This window comes from Oncorhynchus mykiss, chromosome 7 (genome assembly GCF_013265735.2).
Source record: "Oncorhynchus mykiss isolate Arlee chromosome 7, USDA_OmykA_1.1, whole genome shotgun sequence".
NCBI lineage: Eukaryota > Metazoa > Chordata > Actinopteri > Salmoniformes > Salmonidae > Oncorhynchus > Oncorhynchus mykiss.
This window is the reverse complement of record NC_048571.1, coordinates 72,764,242-72,784,085: the sequence shown is the minus strand read 5'-3', so window position 1 is coordinate 72,784,085 and position 19,844 is coordinate 72,764,242. Positions and strand designations below refer to the sequence as shown.

General features: G+C 43.6%; 1 protein-coding gene, 2 non-coding genes and 1 pseudogene across 5 annotated transcripts in view; 1 reads left to right on the top strand and 3 right to left on the bottom strand.

Moving 5' to 3' along the window:
* The window catches only part of LOC110528452 (ubiquitin-associated protein 2), a 28,536-nt gene extending 22,579 nt beyond the window's left edge, over positions 1-5,957 (top strand). For all 3 annotated transcript variants that reach the window (XM_036984035.1, XM_036984033.1, XM_036984034.1), the window contains 8 exons: positions 12-103; positions 1,777-1,827; positions 1,930-2,020; positions 2,183-2,551; positions 2,660-2,764; positions 4,344-4,414; positions 4,663-4,845; positions 5,187-5,957. In XM_036984035.1, the coding sequence (XP_036839930.1) occupies positions 12-103; positions 1,777-1,827; positions 1,930-2,020; positions 2,183-2,551; positions 2,660-2,764; positions 4,344-4,414; positions 4,663-4,845; positions 5,187-5,282 (1,058 nt within the window). In that variant the 3' untranslated portion in view covers positions 5,283-5,957. The remainder of the gene's footprint in view (positions 1-11; positions 104-1,776; positions 1,828-1,929; positions 2,021-2,182; positions 2,552-2,659; positions 2,765-4,343; positions 4,415-4,662; positions 4,846-5,186) is intronic.
* A 7,357-nt stretch (positions 5,958-13,314) lies between these two features.
* LOC110529024 lies at positions 13,315-19,454 on the bottom strand (annotated as a pseudogene).
* On the bottom strand, positions 14,360-14,426 carry LOC118965415. The gene has a single exon (XR_005052741.1). It is a non-coding gene; the product is annotated as a small nucleolar RNA SNORD57 (small nucleolar RNA).
* LOC118965417 lies at positions 16,132-16,256 on the bottom strand. Its single transcript, XR_005052743.1, has one exon. It is a non-coding gene; the product is annotated as a small nucleolar RNA SNORA26 (small nucleolar RNA).
* Positions 19,455-19,844: the final 390 nt, after the last annotated feature.

Here is a 19,844-nt window from a genome sequence, read left to right as displayed (position 1 = left end):
GTATTATCCAGGTAAAGCTCATCCTAACCTGTCCCAGGGAGGGCCCCCACTACTACCCAACCAGTACATCATGGGCCCAGGAGGCCTGCTGCCAGCCTACCCGGTAATGAGTGAGTGTGTGTGTGTGTGCGCATTAGTGTTGCACGGTATACCACAACTTCGGTACTTTTTCAATACCACAACATAAAAAACTAGATTATTTTTTTACTTTCGGTACTTCTGTCAAATGTGTCTCACGTCATATACAGATTGAGAGGATCGTGTCTGTCTAGTAATTTGTCTGAATCTTCTTAAGGGGGCAGAAGTAAGCTAGTCAGTCTTCTTGCAAATGTGCCACTTTTGAAAAGCAAGCGACGGCATGCATTCTAATGAAAACATCATACCTCCACTTCCCACAACTTGACAGAACTGGCTCCAGTTCCATTTATGTCCAAATAGCCACTTGTTGTTAGCGTGTTCAGCCCAGTAATCCATCTTCATGAGGCGCAGGCACTTCATCCAGACAAAACTCGAAAAGTTCCGTTAGTCCTTTAGAAACATGTCAAACGATGTATGGAATCAATCGTTAGGATGTTTTTAACATAAAACATCAATAATGTTCCAATCAGAGAATTCCTTTGTCTTCAGAAAAGCATTGGAACGAAACCGAGGCTCTCTGCCAGACCACTGACTCAGAGGTCTCATGAGCCCCTCCTTTATAGTAGAATCCTCAAACCAGTTTCTAAAGACGATTGACATCTAGTGGAAGCCCTAGGAAGTGCAACCTCATCCATATCTCAATGTGTATACGGTAGGCCAAGCTTTGAAAACTACAAACCTCATGTCCCACTTCCTGGTTGGATTTTTCGCAGGTTTTCGCCTGCCATATGAGTTCTGTTATACTCACAGACATCATTCAAACAGTTTTAGAAACTTCAGAGTGTTTTCTATCCAATACTACTAATAATATGCATATATTCGCATCTGGGACAGAGTAGCAGGTAGTTTACTCTGGGCACCTTATTCATCCAAGCTACTCAATACTGCTCCCCTGTCGCCAAGAAGTGACAGGGAGTCATTTTTTTGGGTATCTGTACTTTATATTTATATTTTTACTTTTATTTCACTACATTCCTAAAGAAAATAATGTACTTTTGACTCCATACTTGGCTATATATGTATTATAAGTGTCCCTGACACCCAAAAGTACTTGTTACATTTTGAATGTTTAGCAGGACTGGAAAAGGGTCCAATTCCCACACGTATCAAGAGAACACGTGGTCATCCTCTGATTTGGCCGACTTACTATACACAAATGCATAATTTGTAAATTATGTCTGAGTGATGGAGTGTGCCCCTGGCTATCCCTAAAATGTAAAATCAAGTATATTAAAATAAAAAAAAAACATGGTATACTTAAGTGTATTTTAGCAATTAGATTTTATTTTTATACTTAAGTATATTTAAAAAACAAATACTTTTGGACTTTTATTCAAGTAGTATTTTACTGGGTGACTAACACTTACATGAGTAACTTTCTATTAAGGTATCTATACTTTTACTCAAGTATCACAATTTTTCCACCACTGACTAAGTTTACATCTGTTGTTTATGAAGCATGTGACAAATAACATTTGATTTGAATATTGTGATACTAAATCTGGTTTCAGTTACACTAGTGTGCGTGCGTGCAACTGTCTCACCTGTCCCATAAACTACTTTCAAAGCATCTGTCTTTTGTTATCTGGACTTACGATTCCTCCAATTGACTGTACTTGCCCTGTGTGTATTCCACAGCAGATCTATGGCTATGAGGACCTCCACATGCTGCAGTCCAGACTGCCTATGGTGAGTCTCAACCCTTTACCCTTCACTAATCAATGAAAGTGTTTGTGAAAAGACAGGACAAGCATTAGGATGTCCTTTCTGATCCTGTCTCTCTGTGTAAAGCCCTCTTTGCAGGATTATTATGGAATCACATTCCCTGGCCCCACAGCACTCTCTGGCAGAGATGGGAGCCTCGCCAATAACCCCTACTCAGGTAAGCAACTCTGGCAGCGCTACTCTCAAACTCGTCGGTCAACTTATTGGAATCAGCCTATTGAAACAAGTTCCTGTAATTTTTTGTATTTGTTTGAAAATAGCATCCGACACAATCACAGACACTTAGCGGACACCTCCATGTCTCCCACCCCTTCTGCAGGTGAAGTCACAAAGTTTGGCAGGGGTGACTCCACCTCCCCTGCACCCCCCAGCAACTTGTCAGCCCAACAGCAGCCCCAACAAGGCCAGACCCAGGCCCAGCCTCAACCCCCTCAGCCTCAAGGCCAGCCCCAGCCTCAGGGCCACCACAGCAGCCAGCAGCAGCAGGCCTTCCTCCCGCCGGGCTACAGCTACACGGGCCTGCCCTACTATCCCGGGATGCCCGGCGCTGCCTTCCAGTACGGCCACACCATGTTCATGCCCCAGGGACAAGGGCCAGCCAAACAGCATGGTGTGGGTCTGGGTAACCCCTCAGCAAGCCCCTTCCAGCAGCAGCCCAGCGGCTACGGCCAGCACACTTTTAGCTCAGGTCGGTTACAGTGAGATAGCGAGCGAGACGCACACAAACACCAACAATCTAGTCGACCTCTGAGGAAAGGACAGAGTTGATGTCAGTATGTTGTTGTGGTGTCCTCAGGGTATGAGGACCTGACCCAGGGCCAAGCAGGGGTGGACTACAGCAAAGGCTACAGCAACTCATCCCAGAGTCAGGCCAAATCTGCTGCTACAGGTGCTGGTAAAGGTACATCACCCATCACTTCACTGTCATCTTACCTACCATCTGTCCCCCTATTGTTACCATGCTTGAACTATTTTGTCTCTTGAGTTGTCCATGTTTCTGTCTTTTTAATTTTTGAAAATTGTAACTGGTTCTCAGCTGACTTGCCTGGTTAAATGAAGGTTAAATAAATACATAATATTGTCAGTAACTTGTCATTTCAATAACATTTGATACATTATTTTGAAAGTATAGTGTTATAAGCTGTCCTGGCATGCTTTATGAGGCATTATAAACTAGGTGGTTCAAGCCCCGATTGGCTGAAAGCTTTGGTATATCAGACTATACCATGGGTATGACAAAAATAACTTTTTACTGTTCTAATTAAGTTGGTAACCAGTTTATAATAGCAATAAGGGGGGTATTCAGACCCTTTGCTATGAGACTTGAAATTGAGCTCAGGTGCATCCTGTTTCCATTGATCATCCTTGAGATGTTTCTACAACTTGATTGTAGTTGTGGTAAATCTAGCCATGAAGTCAAAGGAATTGTCTGTAGAGTTTCGAGACACAATTCTCTCGAGGTACAGATCTGGGGAAGAGTACCAAAAAATGTATGCAGCATTGACGGTCCCCAAGAACACATTCTTAAATGGAAGAAGTTTGGAACCACCAAGACTCTTCCTAGAGCTGGCCGCCCAGCCAAACTGAGCAATCAGGGGAGAATGGCCTTGGTCAGGGAGATGACCAAGAACCCGATGGTCACTCTGACAGGGCTCCAGAGTTCCTCTGTGGAGAAGGGAGAACCTTCCAGAATGACAACCATCTTTGCAGCACTCCACCAATAAGGCCTTTTATGGTAGAGTGGCAATACGAAATCCACTCCTCAGTAAAAGGCACATGACCACACACTTGGGGTTTGTCAAAATACATTGAAAGACTTTCAGACCATAAGAAACCAGATTATCTGGTCTGATGAAACCAAGTACAGAGATCCTTGATGAACCTGCTCCAGAGTGCTCAGGACCTCAGACTGGCACGAAGTTTCACCTTCCAACAGGACAATGACCCTAAGCACACAGACCAGACAACACGAGTGGCTTTGCGACAAGTCCGAATGTCCTTGAGTGGTCCAGCCAGAGCCCGGACTTGAACCCGATCGAATATCTTTGGAGAGTCCTGAAAATAGCTGTGCAGCAATGCTTCCCAGCCAATCTGACAGAGCTTGAGAGGATCTGCAGAGAAGGCTTGTAGCGTCATACCCAATAAGACTCGAGGCTGTAATCGCTGTCAAAGGTGCTTCAACAAAGTACTGAGTAAAGGGTCTGAATACTTATGTAAGGTTTTATTACTTTTTATAAATCAGCAAACATTTCTTAACCTGTTTTTGCTTTGTCATTATGGGTTATTGTGTGTAGATTGAGGGAGGGAAACTATTTCATACATTTTAGACTAAGGCTGTAACTTAACTAAATGTGGAAAAGGTCAAGGTGTCTTAATACTTTCTGAAGGCACTACCACACCTCAGGACTCATTGCTTAAGTAATTCTGTGATTTGAATGTTTTTTTTCAACTATAGTATTTTATATTTTGTCGTACGCTAGGCGGCATCTCTGTGACGTCAGGCAACACCGGGATCCCAGAAATCAGTGGCAGTGTTTACAACAAGACCCAGGTGAGATCTTTGATGTAGTCATGTTTGTATTTCAAATTTTGTTTAGTTCATTACAATACCCATTAGTCCACCAGGGCTTATTTTCCTAGGATAAGATACACAATAATAATAATCTCTTGTCAATTAGAATTGAAATTCAAGTCCTTGCCAGGGCTTAACAGAGATGGTATTTGTTTCTCCATGTTTGTTTTCCACCAGAGAAACCTAATCGCTGACCTCTACTTTGCTCTCCTTCCGTCTTTCTCCAGTCCTTTGATAAGCAGGGTTTCCATACGGGGACTCCCCCTCCCTTCAACCTGCCCTCAGCTCTGGGGGGTCCTGGAGGGGCCCCAGGGGGCTATGCTCCTGCCCCCTTCCTCCACATCCTGCAGCCTGCCCACCAGCAACCCCACTCCCAGATGCTGCACCATCACCTGGCTCAGGACGGACAGGTAACACACACTCCTCTCAAACACTCATCTGCATAAACTTGCTTTAACATGCCACACAACGGCACTGGTTAGATGGTGGTGGACAATCCTACAATGCGCTGGTGCGGTTGCAGGCTTTTGTTCCAGCCAAGCAGTATTATCTACCCGTCAAGTCTTCAATCAAGACTGATTTAGGTCAATCAGATAAATTGCAGCTTGAACAAAAGTCTGCACTCTCACAAGCCATCACATAGCCCACCTTTGGTTTATATTCCCATTATGTCTTTGTTGTGTATCAGTGTGGTACCTTACTTGTGATGGTCATGTCCAGTTTGTGACGGTGTCCTCATCTCCGTTTGCAGGGCGGTCCTAGCCAGCGAGGCCAGTCTAGCAGCATCCAGCAGAAGAGCCAGGTCAACAAGTCCAGCTATGGCAGCTCCCCATACTGGGGCAACTGACAGCGTTGTGTGTCTGAGTGTATATACTGCAGCGTGCCCACCTATCTTGACTGATCAGACCATCGAAGGACAAACCATTTTACAGCACCGAGCTAAAACACACTACCACCCATCCCCCCCTACTCAATATTCCCCTTTTCAAATTTATGGCTGTTGTATGTAAAATATATTTATGTATGTATTTATACAGTATATATGTATTGGTAGGACATGAAATGTGGTTTTCTGCATTTGTTTTATTTTTTTTGAAGGATGTTTTGTTTTATTTCAAAATGTCAGGAAGATGAGCATCAAAGATCATGAGAAGTAATTATGAAGTTGATGGTGAATATACTTGAACCAGAACAAGCATCATGTGGCGTGGATGATTTTTGTATGCATACATGACCCTGATGTACATTACTGCTAAGCATCATTTTTCATGGTGAAGCCTTTTTTAAAAGCTTTTTATTTTATTTTTTTGTAACTTCGGTCTCTCCCATCTGAACTCTTTTCTATTGAGGGTGACTTAAGTTGTTGATAGCTTGAGTTTTTTATTTTTCGCCCCTTTATTCCAACATTTGATTCCCACCTTTAGTTGGCTGATGTGTGACAGCCAGGCATTGGATGTCAATAACATTGGTTTAATCTTCATTGTCCAACAAATAAAAGTTCTGAACAGTTATGAATTATAAATGTATTTTATTGGATTATTATACAAAACATTGCAGGTCCACATGATACCGTACTGTAAACCAGTCACTCAGCATATTCTTGTGATTCAACACATGTACTCAACCATTGGTTTAGTCACTCAACTCACAGGGTGAAATAAACTCCTTTCCCACTTTGAAACTAAGATACAAAGGTTTGATCTTTGGAAGCTTGCTTACATGTAGTCACAACATGCCTTGTACTTTGTTTTAGTTATTCAAAGTTCACTAAAGTTCCATTAGCTGTGTTCGGGAATTGTCTACTCCGCATCGAATGACACCCCGTTTACCGGGCAACAATCTCAAGGATAAGCAAGCTGGGACTGTCCATGATTTGATTCATACATTTTTTTTTGTCCTTAAATTTGCAATCTGCAGTTTCATGAATACCATGTATGACCATTATGCAGAAGGCAGGCTCTTAAAATGTATATTTCCAGTTGAAAATTATTGTACACAACCCAATTACAGAAAAGCAACAATACAGATTGCTAGGGATTCGAGTTGACATAAAATCACATTTATTTATATAGCCCTTCGTACATCAGCTGATATCTCAAAGTGCTGTACAGAAACCCAGCCTAAAACCCCAAACCGCAAGCAATGCAGGTGTAGAAGCACGGTGGCTAGGAAAAACTCCCTAGAAAGGCCAAAACCTAGAGAGGAACCAGGCTATGAGGGGTGGCCAGTCCTCTTCTGGCTGTGCCGGGTGGAGATTATAACAGAACATGGCCAAGATGTTCAAATGTTCATAAATGACCAGCATGGTCAAATAATAGGTCTGGGACAGGTAGCACGTCCGGTGAACAGGTCAGGATTCCATAGCCGCAGGCAGAACAGTTGAAACTGGAGCAGCAGCACGGCCAGTTGGACTGGGGACAGCAAGGAGTCATCATGCCAGGTAGTCCTGAGGCATCCTCCGAGAGAAAGAATTAGAGTGAGCATACATAAATTCACACAGGACACCGGATAAGACGGGAGAAGTACTCCAGATATAACAAACGGACCCTAGCCCCCCGACACAAACTACTGCAGCATAAATACTGGAGGCTGAGACAGGAGGGGTCAGGAGACACTGTGGCCCCATCCAATGATACCCCCGGACAGGGCCAAACAGGAAGGATATAACCCCACCCACTTTGCCAAAGCACAGCCCCCACACCACTAGAGGGATATCTTCAACCACCAACTTACTATCCTGAGACAAGGCCGAGTATAGCCCAAAAAGATCTCCGCCACGGCACAACCCAAGGGGGGGGGGGGCGCCAACCCATACAGGAAGATCACGTCAGTGACTCAACCCACTCAAGTGACTCACCCCTCCTAGGGACATCAGGAAAGAGCACCAGTAAGCCAGTGACTCGGCCCCTGTAATAGAGTTGGAGGCAGAGAATCCCAGTGGAGAGAATGGAACCGGCCAGGCAGAGACAGCAAGGGCGGTTCGTTGCTCCAGAGCCTTTCCGTTCACCTTCACACTCCTGGGCCAGACGACACTCAATATTATGACCCACTGAAGAGATGGGTCTTCAGTAAAGACTGAAAGGTTGAGACCGAGTCTGCGTCTCTCACATGGGTAGGCAGACCATTCCATAAAAATGGAGCTCTATTGGAAAAAGCCCTGCCTCCAGCTGTTTACTTAGAAATTCTAGGGACAATTAGGAGGCCTGCCTCTTTTACCGTAGTGTACGTGTAGGTACAGTGCCTTGCGAAAGTATTCGGCCCCCTTGAACTTTGCGACCTTTTGCCACATTTCAGGCTTCAAACATAAAGATATAAAACTGTATTTTTTTGTGAAGAATCAACAACAAGTGGGACACAATCATGAAGTGGAATGACATTTATTGGATATTTCAAACTTTTTTAACAAATCAAAAACTGAAAAATTGGGCGTGCAAAATTATTCAGCCCCTTTACTTTCAGTGCAGCAAACTCTCTCCAGAAGTTCAGTGAGGATCTCTGAATGATCCAATGTTGACCTAAATGACTAATGATGATAAATACAATCCACCTGTGTGTAATCAAGTCTCCGTATAAATGCACCTGCACTGTGATGGTCTCAGAGGTCCGTTAAAAGCGCAGAGAGCATCATGAAGAACAAGGAACACACCAGGCAGGTCCGAGATACTGTTGTGAAGAAGTTTAAAGCCGGATTTGGATACAAAAAGATTTCCCAAGCTTTAAACATCCCAAGGAGCACTGTGCAAGCGATAATATTGAAATGGAAGGAGTATCGGACCACTGCAAATCTACCAAGACCTGGCCGTCCCTCTAAACTTTCAGCTCATACAAGGAGAAGACTGATCAGAGATGCAGCCAAGAGGCCCATGATCACTCTGGATGAACTGCAGATATCTACAGCTGAGGTGGGAGACTCTGTCCATAGGACAACAATCAGTCGTATATTGCACAAATCTGGCCTTTATGGAAGAGTGGCAAGAAGAAAGCCATTTCTTAAAGATATCCATAAAAAGTGTCATTTAAAGTTTGCCACAAGCCACCTGGGAGACACACCAAACATGTGGAAGAAGGTGCTCTGGTCAGATGAAACCAAAATGTAACTTTTTGGCAACAATGCAAAACGTTATGTTTGGCGTAAAAGCAACACAGCAGAGGGAGTTGAAAGTCCGTGTTGCCCAGCAACAACCCCAAAACATCACTGCTCTAGAGGAGATCTGCATGGAGGAATGGGCCAAAATACCCGCAACAGTGTGTGAAAACCTTGTGAAGACTTACAGAAAACATTTGACCTCTGTCATTGCCAACAAATGGTATATAACAAAGTATTGAGATAAACTTTTGTTATTGACCAAATACTTATTTTCCACCATAAATTGCAAATAAATTCATTAAAAATCCTATAATGTGATTTTCTGGATTTTTTTTCTCATTTTGTCTGTCATAGTTTAAGTGTACCTATGATAAATTACAGGCCTCATCTTTTTAAGTGGGAGAACTTGCACAATTGGTGGCTGACTAAATACTTATTTGCCCCACTGTATATAGTGGTCCTAAAACGGAACCTTGAGGAACACCGAAATTTACAGTTGATTTGTCAGAGGACAAACCATTCAGAGACAAACTGATATCTTTCCGACAGATATCTAAACTAATCAGAACTTGTCCATGTCCACTTGTCCAATGAGCGCGCAACTAGCTGCAGTCATTCCTGGCTCAGGGAACTTCAAAGGTAACTATCCCCGTTTACAAAGCATTAGCTGCAATTCTAGCCACATGGAAATACTCTGAACCAAAATAAACAACTTGTGACAGATTTTACTGAGTTAGTCAATTTAAATAAGGTATCTGTATTCCATAGATTAGGGCCTAATTTAAGATAGGGGTGTAGATCATAAAAACAGTATCTGGTGACCTCTTCAATGGCTGTGCGAAGTTGTTGGATATTGGCGGTACCTAGAACATGCTGTCGTACACGTATACCCCTGTCTGCACATTATGCCCTGAATCTATTCTACCACGCCCAGAAATCTGATCCTTTTATTCTTTGTCCCCAACGCTCTAGACAACCAGATTTTGATAGCCTGCGTGTCCCCAGGCACCCCCATTTGTTGACTTCTGTGATCGAAAAAGCCTTGGTTTCATGCATGTTAACATCAGAAGCCTCCTCCCTAAGTTTGTTTTCTCACTGCTTTAGCACACTCCGCCAACCCTGATGTCCTTGCCGTGTCTGAATCCTGCCACATTTTCCGTCATGATAGAACTGCCAAAGGGGGATGAGTTGCAATCTACTGCAGAGATAGCCTGCAAAGTTCTGTCATACTTTCCAGGTCTATACCCAAACAGTTCGGAATTCTAATTTTAAAAATTAATCTTTCCAGAAATAAGTCTCTCACTGCTTCCGCCTGTTATCGACCCCCCTCCGCTTCCAGCTGTGCCCTGGAAACCCTTTGTGAATTGATCGCCCCCCATCTAGCTTCAGAGTTTGTTCTGTTAGATGACCTAAACCGGGATATGCTTAACACGCCGGCAGTCCTACAATCTAAGCTGGATGCCCTCAATCTCACACAAATCATTAAGGAACCCACCAGGTACAACCCTAAATCTGTAAACATGGGCACCCTCATTGACATTATCCTGACCAACTTGCCCTCCAAATACACCTCTGCTGTTTTCCATCAGGATCTCAGCGATCACTGCCTCATTTCCTGTATCCGCTATGGGTCTGCGGTCAAACGACCATCCCTCATCACTGTCAAACACTCCCTAAAACACTTATGCGAGCAGGCCTTTCTAATCGACCTATCCTGGAAGGATATTGACCTCATCCCGTCAGTCGAGGATGCCTGGTCGTTCTTTAAAAGTAATATCCTCACCATCTTAGATAAGCATTTAAAAAAATGCAGAACTAAGAACAGATGTAGCCCTTGGTTCACTCCAGACCTGACTGCCCTTGACCAGCACAAAAACATACTGTGGCGGACTGCAATAGCATCGAATAGTCCCTGCGATATGCAACTGTTCAGGGAAGTCAGGAACCAATACACGCAGTCAGTCAGGAAAGCAAAGGCTAGTATTTTCAAGCAGAAATTTGCATCCTGTAGCTCTAACTTCAAACAGTTTTGGGACACTGTAAAGTCCATGGAGAACAAGAGCACCTCCTCCCAGCTGCCCACTGCACTGAGGCTAGGTAACACGGTCACCACCGATAAATCCACGATAATCGAAAATTTCGATAAGCATTTCTCTACAGCTGGCCATGCCTTCCTCCTGGAAACTCCAACCCCCGCCCGCAGCTACTCGCCCGAGCCTCCCCAGCTTCTCCTTCACCCAAATCCAGACAGCAGATGTTCTGAAAGAGCTGCAAAACCTGGACCCATACAAATCAGCTGGGCTAGACAACCTGGACCCTCTCTTTCTAAAACTATCCGCCGCCATTGTTGCAACCCCTATTACCAACTTGTCCAACCTCTTTCGTATCGTCCGAGATCCCTAAAGATTGGAAAGCTGCCGCGGTCATCCCCCTCTTCAAAGGGGGTGGCATTCTAGACCCAAACTACTATAGACCTATACCTATCCTGCCCTGCCTCTCTAAAGTCTTCGAAAGTCAAGTTAATAAACAGATCACTGACCATTTCGAATCCCACCGTACCTTCTCCGCTGCACAATCCGGTTTCTGAGCCGGTCACGGGTGCACCTCAGCCACTCTCAAGGTACTAAACGATATCATAACCGCCATCAATAAAAGACAGTACTGTGCAGCCGTCTTCATCAACCTGGCCAAAGCTTTCGACTCTGTCAATCAGCATATTCTTATCGGCAGACTCAATAGCCTTGGTTCCTCTAATGACTGCCTCGCCTGGTTTATCAACTACTTTGCAGACAGAGTTCAGTGTGTCAAATCGGAGGGCCTGTTGTCCTGACCTCCCCCCCTATGGGGGTACCACAGGATTCAATTCTCAGGCCGACTCTTTTCTCTGTATATATCAATGATGTTGCTCTTGCTGCGGGTGATTCCCTGATCCACCTCTACTCAGACAACACCATTCTGTATACTTCTGGCCCTTCCTTGGACACTGTGCTAACTAACCTCCAAACGAGCCTCCAACTGCTCTTAAACGCTAGGAAAACCAAATAAATGCTTTTCAACCGTTTGCTGCCCGCACGACCAGCATCACCACCCTGGACGGTCCTGACCTAGAATATGTGGACTATAAATACCTAGGTGTCTGACTAGACTGTAAACTCTCCTTCCAGACTCATATTAAACATCTCCAATCCAGAATCGGCTTTCCATTTCGCAACAAAACCTCCTTCACTCACGCCGCCAAACTTATCCTAGTAAAACTGACTATCCTACCGCTCCTCGACGATGTCATTTACAAAATAGCTTCCAATACAATACTCAAAAAACTGGATGCAGTCTATCACAGTGATATCCGTTTTGTTACCAAATCACCATATACCACCCACCACTGTGACCTGTATGCTCTAGTCGGCTGGACCTCGCTACATACTCTTTGCCAGACACACTGGCTCCAGGTCATCTATAAGTCTATGCTAGGTAAAGCTCCACCTTATCTCAGCTCACGATAACACAACCCACACGTAACACACGTTCCAGCAGGTATATCTCACTGATCATCCCCAAAGCCAACACCTCATTTGGCCGCCTTTCCTTCCAGTTCTCTGCTGCCAATGACTGGAACAAATTGCAAAAATCGCTGAAGCTGGAGACATATTTCCCTTACCATATTTAAACATCAGCTATCTGAGCAGCTAACCGATCGATGCAGCTGTACATAATCCATCTGTAAATAGCCCACCCAATCTCCCTACCTCATCCCCATACTGTTTTTATTTACTTTTCTGCTCTTTTGCACATCTGCTCATTTATCACACCAGTGTTAATCTGCTAAATTGTAATTCTTCGCTACTATGGCCTATTTATTGCCTACCTCATGCCTTTTGCACACTTTTTTTCCTACTGTCATTGGCTTGTTTATTCCATGTGTAACTGTTGTCTGTGTCACACTGCTTTGCTTTATCTTGGCCAGGTCACAGTTGTAAATGAGAACTTGTTCTCAACTAGCCTACCTGGTTAAATAAAGCTAAAAAAAATATATATATTGAGCATCCCAAACATGCTCAATGGGTAACGAGTATGCCGACCATGGAGGAACTGGGATAGCTCCCGTGAATTGTGAATAGATCCTTATGACATGAGTCACGATATTGGGGTCTCAGGATTTCATCACTATCTCTGCCTTCAAATTGTCATCGATAAAATGCAATTGTGTTTGTCGTTTGTCTGCCCATACCATAACCCCATGATGGGGCACTGTCAATATCAGCAAACCGCTCACCCACAAAGCCATACATGGTTTTGCCAGTACACTTGAAACCAGAATTCATCAGTGAAGAGCCCACTTCTCCAGCATGTCCGTGGCCACCGAAGGTGAGCATTTTCCCACTGAAGTCAGGTCAAGAATTGCAGACGAGCCTCACTGAGAAAAGGTGTGTGTAGAACTTCTTTGGTTGCACAAACCCAGATTCATCAGCTGTCCGAGTGGCTGCTCTCACAACCCCCAGGTGAAGAAGCCAGATGTGTCCTGGGCTGGCACAGATACGAGGTCTGCAGTTGAGGCTGGTTGGACATACTTCCAAAATGACAGTGGCTTATGGTGGAGAAATGAACAGCCCTGCAGTCAGCATGCCAATTGCACTCACTCAAAACTGCACATTTTAGTGGTCTTTAAACACACATGGTGCATCTGTGTAATACACATGCCATTTAATCAGCTTATGGATATGCTACACCTGTCAGGCAGATAGATTAGAAATGCTCACTAGCAGGAAAGTAAACAAATTTGAGAGAAACTAGCTGTGTGTATGGAACATTTTTGCCATCCTTTATTTCAGCTGAAGAAACGAAACATGTGACCAACACTTTATATTTTTGTTCAGTATATTTCAGACACATCGGGTAGGTAGCGTATATAATATTTAGTTGAAAAATGGTTGAAAGCAAGTTGACGCTAAACAGATTTAATAGAGAAAATGGACATGAAAGTATTTACATAATGCGAATGTATAATTACATTAACTTCAAGGCACTGAGCTGAATATTCACTTTCAGTGTGAAGTGCGTTGAGGATGGGAAGGTATAAAATTGAGACAAACACTGATTACACAAGTCATCTGCTTCCAACCTCATTGGGTGGGTTAAGTCAAAAATAAGCTATAAAAAAAATCAACTGTACAAAACTAAGAAATGTTCAGTCTCATCCAAATCCTCTATTCATAATTTCTTCTTCTCAGTCTGGGGGGTCTCTAGGGCCTCTTCAGCCACCACCTCTATTGCCTCACTCTTTCGTTTCTTTTTGGCTATGGGGTCTCCATTCTCTGTTGCTGGAGCCTCTTCCTTCATTTGGACAGCTTCCTCTGCTGCATGCTTCTTGACCACAGCGACGTCACATTCTCCCTTCTCCCATTAGCATAAACCCATAATAGAAAACACATTAGGATGTTACATAATTTCCCCTTGGCATTAGTTTTAATTGCAGTATGATAAGAGCTGTAATGTCCGATTCACTTCAGTGATTTGGTCTACAGTAGAAGACCAGCCAATGGTTCGGAGTCAAGTTAGTTTAGCATGTCATACACAGAGAGAACCACGTAGAAGGGTCAAATCTAAACATGCTTTCAGTTTCTGGACAGAGCTAAACCAATACATACCTCTTCATCGCCTGTGGAAAGGGCTGCCTGCTTCTTCTCCCACTTCCTATGTTTCTTCTCCCTTTTCTCCAATCTGATCTTTATCTCAGCTGCCACCTCTCCTGCCTAGGAGTGGTAAGCCAAACAGCATGGGTAAACAAGCAAATACTTCTAGAAGACTAGCTGCTAGTAGCATTGATGTGCTTTGGCGCTGTGTCAGGCTCATTAAATCAGTTAAACCCCCACGTTTGAGTCAGGGAAAGTGTTGTCATCACTCACAGCAGATTAGCTAAACATCTACAAGGAAAAAAGAGTCCTAAAAGCAGGGTTCATACACATTGACAGATGGAATTTCATCCTCTAACCACATTTCTCATGACCAACGCATACAAAAGTACATGTAATGTATTGACACTGGGAGGCTGCTTTGATCCCATGCTTAAAATTACAAACAGAAATGTCCATTATGTTTCAGATTTGATGACTTTAAAACTCTTTCAGGCCTAGAAATCACAATTTTAAAATTGCATTACTTTCCCCAGATTTTTATTCCCGTACAAATGCTGTAAAAGCATGCTCACAAACCCAAGAAAAGTAATCCCACGCCAGTGACATAGCTCACCTGTATCACAGCCTCTTTTCATGACATCCAGGTTCTTGCGAGGTGCCTCACCCGTCTCGTAGAATGACAGGCGCTCCTCCACCAGGTCACGCAGCTTGTCACCAAACACACAGGTGGGCTCCTCTGTCAGCGGGAGGGAGAGGAAACGTCAATACCACCGCAGGAGAGCACGGGGCAGCAGTAGTCAAGACACCAAAGCTCAGTATTTAGCTAGTCACCAACCATCATGTACCCAGAGGTGGATTACTGTTGACGAAAAATAAGAACATCATTGCAAATAATCCAAAGGGGTCATAATAAACAGGACCCGAAACAGAACGCCGAGAGGACCTTGATCTACCAGGCCCAAGCTAAGTTTGTCCTCTGCTCTCCTCATGGGTTAACAGACATCTTAACTCACCAGAGAAGGTATTGATTCGTGAGGCGATTGTGCACTTGTTGGCAAGGTAACGGGAGACACGCCATTTGTTCTTGGCTGCAGCACGGCCGATGAAAGTTGAGTGGAAGATGAGACCGTACTTAGGAGTGTTGCCACGGGTCTTCAGAGCCCTGTGTGTGGGGAATGGATGTTGGGTTTCCAGTGAAAGTCACTTTGGAAACATGTTACAACCATTGATTGTTGATTTTTCTACACAATAAATGATTGGTTGAGTATGTTGGAGTTACAGTCTCTACCTCTGCGCACTAGGCAGCTGCTCAGACTGTGGGGGTGCATAAGGGAGAGGGATCACACCACCAGCCACCCTTCTCTGCTTAGCCCCAGCCCTGCCATCATAGTAGCTGCTAGTTCGCCCAGCAGGGAGTGGGTGCCCCAGTACCTGAACAGGGCCTTCTCGGTGCCCAGGATCTGCACGGTGGAGGCTGGGTACTTGGCCAGGCTGCCGGCATGGGAGATAAGACGTGCTCCCACCTAAAGAAGGAAGAAACACCACGTCAGAGGTCGGCCGATGAACATTTCACCATGAGCTGAGGTGTCAGGGACTGTCAGGACCGATGGAAGACTCAACACAAAGAATTCAGGGGATTGACAGATTTGGTATAAACATCATTCAGTCCCCTTAGGAAGAGTATGTAGATTGGACAGGTGCTGAACCTAATTACTACGCACCACATCTCCTATAAGGGCAGCCAGGTTGGGGGCCACCTGGCTCATTTCAGAGCGCAGGTACTCCTGGAGTTCCAGCCTGTAGGAGGCTAGCGAGACCACACGGTTGGAGAACCTCTCAATGTTGATCAGGTCGATGGGAGAGATGTCCATGCCTACAGAAAGCCAGGGGAAAACAGTTTCAGCGGCAGTCTCGATACCCAGACACGGGAATTCAATGTACAAACATCTCTACTGTGAAGACGACTGAAATATAAGTTTTGTATCTCCCGACAGGATCCGCAGTGAGGATTTGAGCCTACACTACAGGTTTATGAGAGAACTATCATACTCTTCCCCTCTGTGTTGGTCATATAGGACACTTAAAAGTCCCAGATGGGCAAAAAAGGGGTTGGTTTTATAAGTGTGTATAATATACTGTGTGGCTTGGCGACTCACCCATGGAACTGCGGGATGCCTCCAGGACAGCCTGGGCCTTTTAGCACTGTCCATCACTACCTCCTCCAGGCTCTCTGGACTCTCCTCGCTCAGCTCCTTTCTGTTGCCGATCAGCTGTGTCATCTTGCAGTACGTAGAGTTGTCAGTCACTATCTTGATCAGCTCTGGGAAGCGGTAGCCATACCACTCACTATAAAGCAGAAGGGGAAGGGCGAGCAGAAGTTAGGAAATGTTAGGATAGTCTTAACCAGGTTGAAGGCATACCTGACATTTATACTGCGGGACTGTCAGCACCAATGGAACACGCAATATAGAGTTTAGGGGATAGACAGATTTGGTATAGTCATCATTTGGTCATGTTAGCAAGACTGCCAAGTGGATGGTTGTTGGGTCTACTACTACGTACCCTACGAGGGAGACTTGTTTAAGAACCCATGCCCCAATTTATGGATTTCACATGACTGGGCAGGGGTGCATCATGGGTGGGTCTTGGAGGGTATAGGCCCACCCACTAAGCAGCCAGGCCCAGCCAATCAGAATTAGTCCCAGGGTTTATTACAGAGACCCCTGGTGAGGTCCTGGGCTGGCATGGTTTGTCTGCACTGCAAAATTCTCTCAAACGACATTTGAGGTAGTTTAGGGCAGACACATGAACATTAAATTCTCTGGCAACAGCTCTGTAAGGACATTTCTGCAGGCCGCATGACACTCCCTCAATTTGAGATATTTGTGGCATGGTGTTGTGACAAAACAGCATGGTCATTACAATGTGCAGTTAAAACAGCTTCTTGATATGCTACACCTGGCTGGTGGCCGGATTATTTTGGCAATGGAAAAATGTTCACTAACTGGGATGTAAACACATTTCTACCAAATATTTGAAATAAACTTTGTGTCTATGGTTAATTTCTGTGATTTTCTATTTCAGCTCATGAAAAACACTTTACACGTTGAGTTTAGAATCTATCAACTTTAGATTTAAGTTCAGTGTAGGTACTAGATAGTATTTTGGAGAAATACTGTAACGTGAACCTATTTGAACTTGCGCGTCATTAAACCAATACTACGGTCACCACGTGTTGTGGGAATCAATACGCAGTACCCATGGCATGCACATTGTAAAGATATTTAAACTAGTCCATTACCTATAGCAAATGTTTACCAAATTAGGCTGTTATCAATAGCTATGTTAAATGTGTTCATTAAATCCTTTCGCAAATCTGGCTTTTTAACAAGACTGAGGCCTAGTCGTGAGGCTGCCAACACATTCCCAATCTTTGCTGAGAACACTAACGTTGGGTAATGACCGTCAATTTGGAATGGAACGCTAATTGCTTACAGTAAATGTTTTATTCTGATATGATAAATCAAACACGTTTTTGTAACTTAACTTGTTAACTCTTCACCTTTCGACCCTGAAATTGAATATATGCCATATAAGTTGGGTAAGCTAACGTTATTTTCCAAAGCATTTTATTGATGAGTAGTTTTTGTTGGTATTTCAAATGCTGAAACGTATAACAAAAAATATCTTACCATGATTGCACAATCTCTGATGCTATGCGTGTCCTTTCCTCTGCTTCACGAATGTATAAAGACTTTTAGTTTTCCACACGCGGCTACATAAAGGTATTACCGTGGGGTCGACTTTGTATCGCGAGATTCATGAACTTAGCGTCATGTCGTGCACTACCTGGTGATTGGTGAATGATGAGCTCATTTGGGAGGGACAGAGAACATGGAGGGGATGCTGTAAGTGAGGCTTATGATGGGCTTTAGGCAAATTATTGCAATGGGGATTTCTATGGAGTATCACAGCCATAATATCAGCCTATATAAATACCTATTGATCTGCAAAGGAATACAATATTTAATAGGTATTTAGCTTAATCTGATTTGAATTTCATTCATTATTCTGTCATTCAAATTGTATTCTATATTATTATTTTACATTAATTTTAAATTAATAATGTCAATGGAGTTAGCTTCTGCAATTCAACACTGTTCACACATTGTCAGTACTTGAAATTCATTCATTTTCTATCTTCTTTAAAACATTTACAAGCTAACTGTCAGTGATTTTTTTTAAACTATGCCCCCTTCAACTTTGTCATGAAAATGTAAGAGCAAAAGCAATATCCTCCAACGGTGCTTAATTTGTAAATTGGGAGGTGCCAGAATAAAATGTGAGCTGAGAGGGGGGTGACATGGGGGGTTCTGAGGTATTAGAATGGATGAATAAAACAAAACTTTATAATAAAGCTTTGCATGTATTAGCATCGCTTTTGTGTGCTGGCATAGAGCAATAGAGTAGAGGCACTTGGAGAAATAGAGTAGAGGCACTTGGAGAAATAGAGTAGAGGCACTTGGAGAAATAGAGTAGAGGCACTTGGAGAAATAGAGTAGAGGCACTTGGAGAAATAGAGTAGAGGCACTTGGAGAAATATAGTAGAGGCACTTGGAGAAATAGAGTAGAGGCACTTGGAGAAATAGAGTAGAGGCACTTGGAGAAATAAAGTAGAGGCACTTGGAGAAATAGAGTAGAGGCACTTGGAGAAATAGAGTAGAGGCACTTGGAGAAATAAAGTAGAGGCACTTGGAGAAATAGAGTAGAGGCACTTGGAGAAATAGAGTAGAGGCACTTGGAGAAGTTTTACAGATGAGGAATTTTTAAAAGCCCTTTCGGCCTTTTATAAACACATTTCATGTGATTCTATATACGTTTAGATGACTGGAGACTTTAGCAGAATCTTGTTTTAATACCTCACCAATGATCGAAATGACAGGCTACGTTGACACTGACAAACTGAGAATCTGAGATCAATTAAAACGACCTTGTCTTGAATCCAGCAATAGCCTTTTGGCCTAGGTGTGTGGAGACACTGTACAATATGAGGAGGAAATTTGGGGTGGCAGGTAGCCTAGTGGTTAGAGCATTGGACTAGTAACCAAAAGATTGCAAGATCAAATGGCCGAGCTGACAATGTAAAAATCTGTTGTTATGCTCCTGAACAAGGCAGTTAACCAACTATTCCTAGGCTGTTATTGAAAATAAGAATTTGTTCTTAACTGACTTGCCTAGTAAAATAAAAGTTTTTTTTATTTCAGACTCACCCAATGGTGCTCAGCTCACTCACCAGCATGCCAAAAGCCTATTTCTCTCTCTCGTTTTACTTTGTCAAACAATGTTGCTCTCTCAATAGGCCTATTTGGAAGTTGATAACATATTTGGTTGCCTACATAGGTTAGTCTTCTCCTTTCAGCAGAATCCATTTGCTTTCCAAATCGATGTTGCACAAGGACTGTTTTTGCTGCATGCTGCTCACTGACATTTGCAGCGCATTCCCTACATTGGGCATGCCTTGGGATTGGGCTACTCACAATCCACAGCCAGGGTATACTTTTTTATAAGCTATTGATCCTCTGTGGTTAAATTACAGGCCTACTCCTGGTGTAGTCTTCTGAATTACAAAGCAATTCTATAACTTTGGCAAATGTATTTCAATTTTTAGGGGTGATGTGGCACCTCCAAC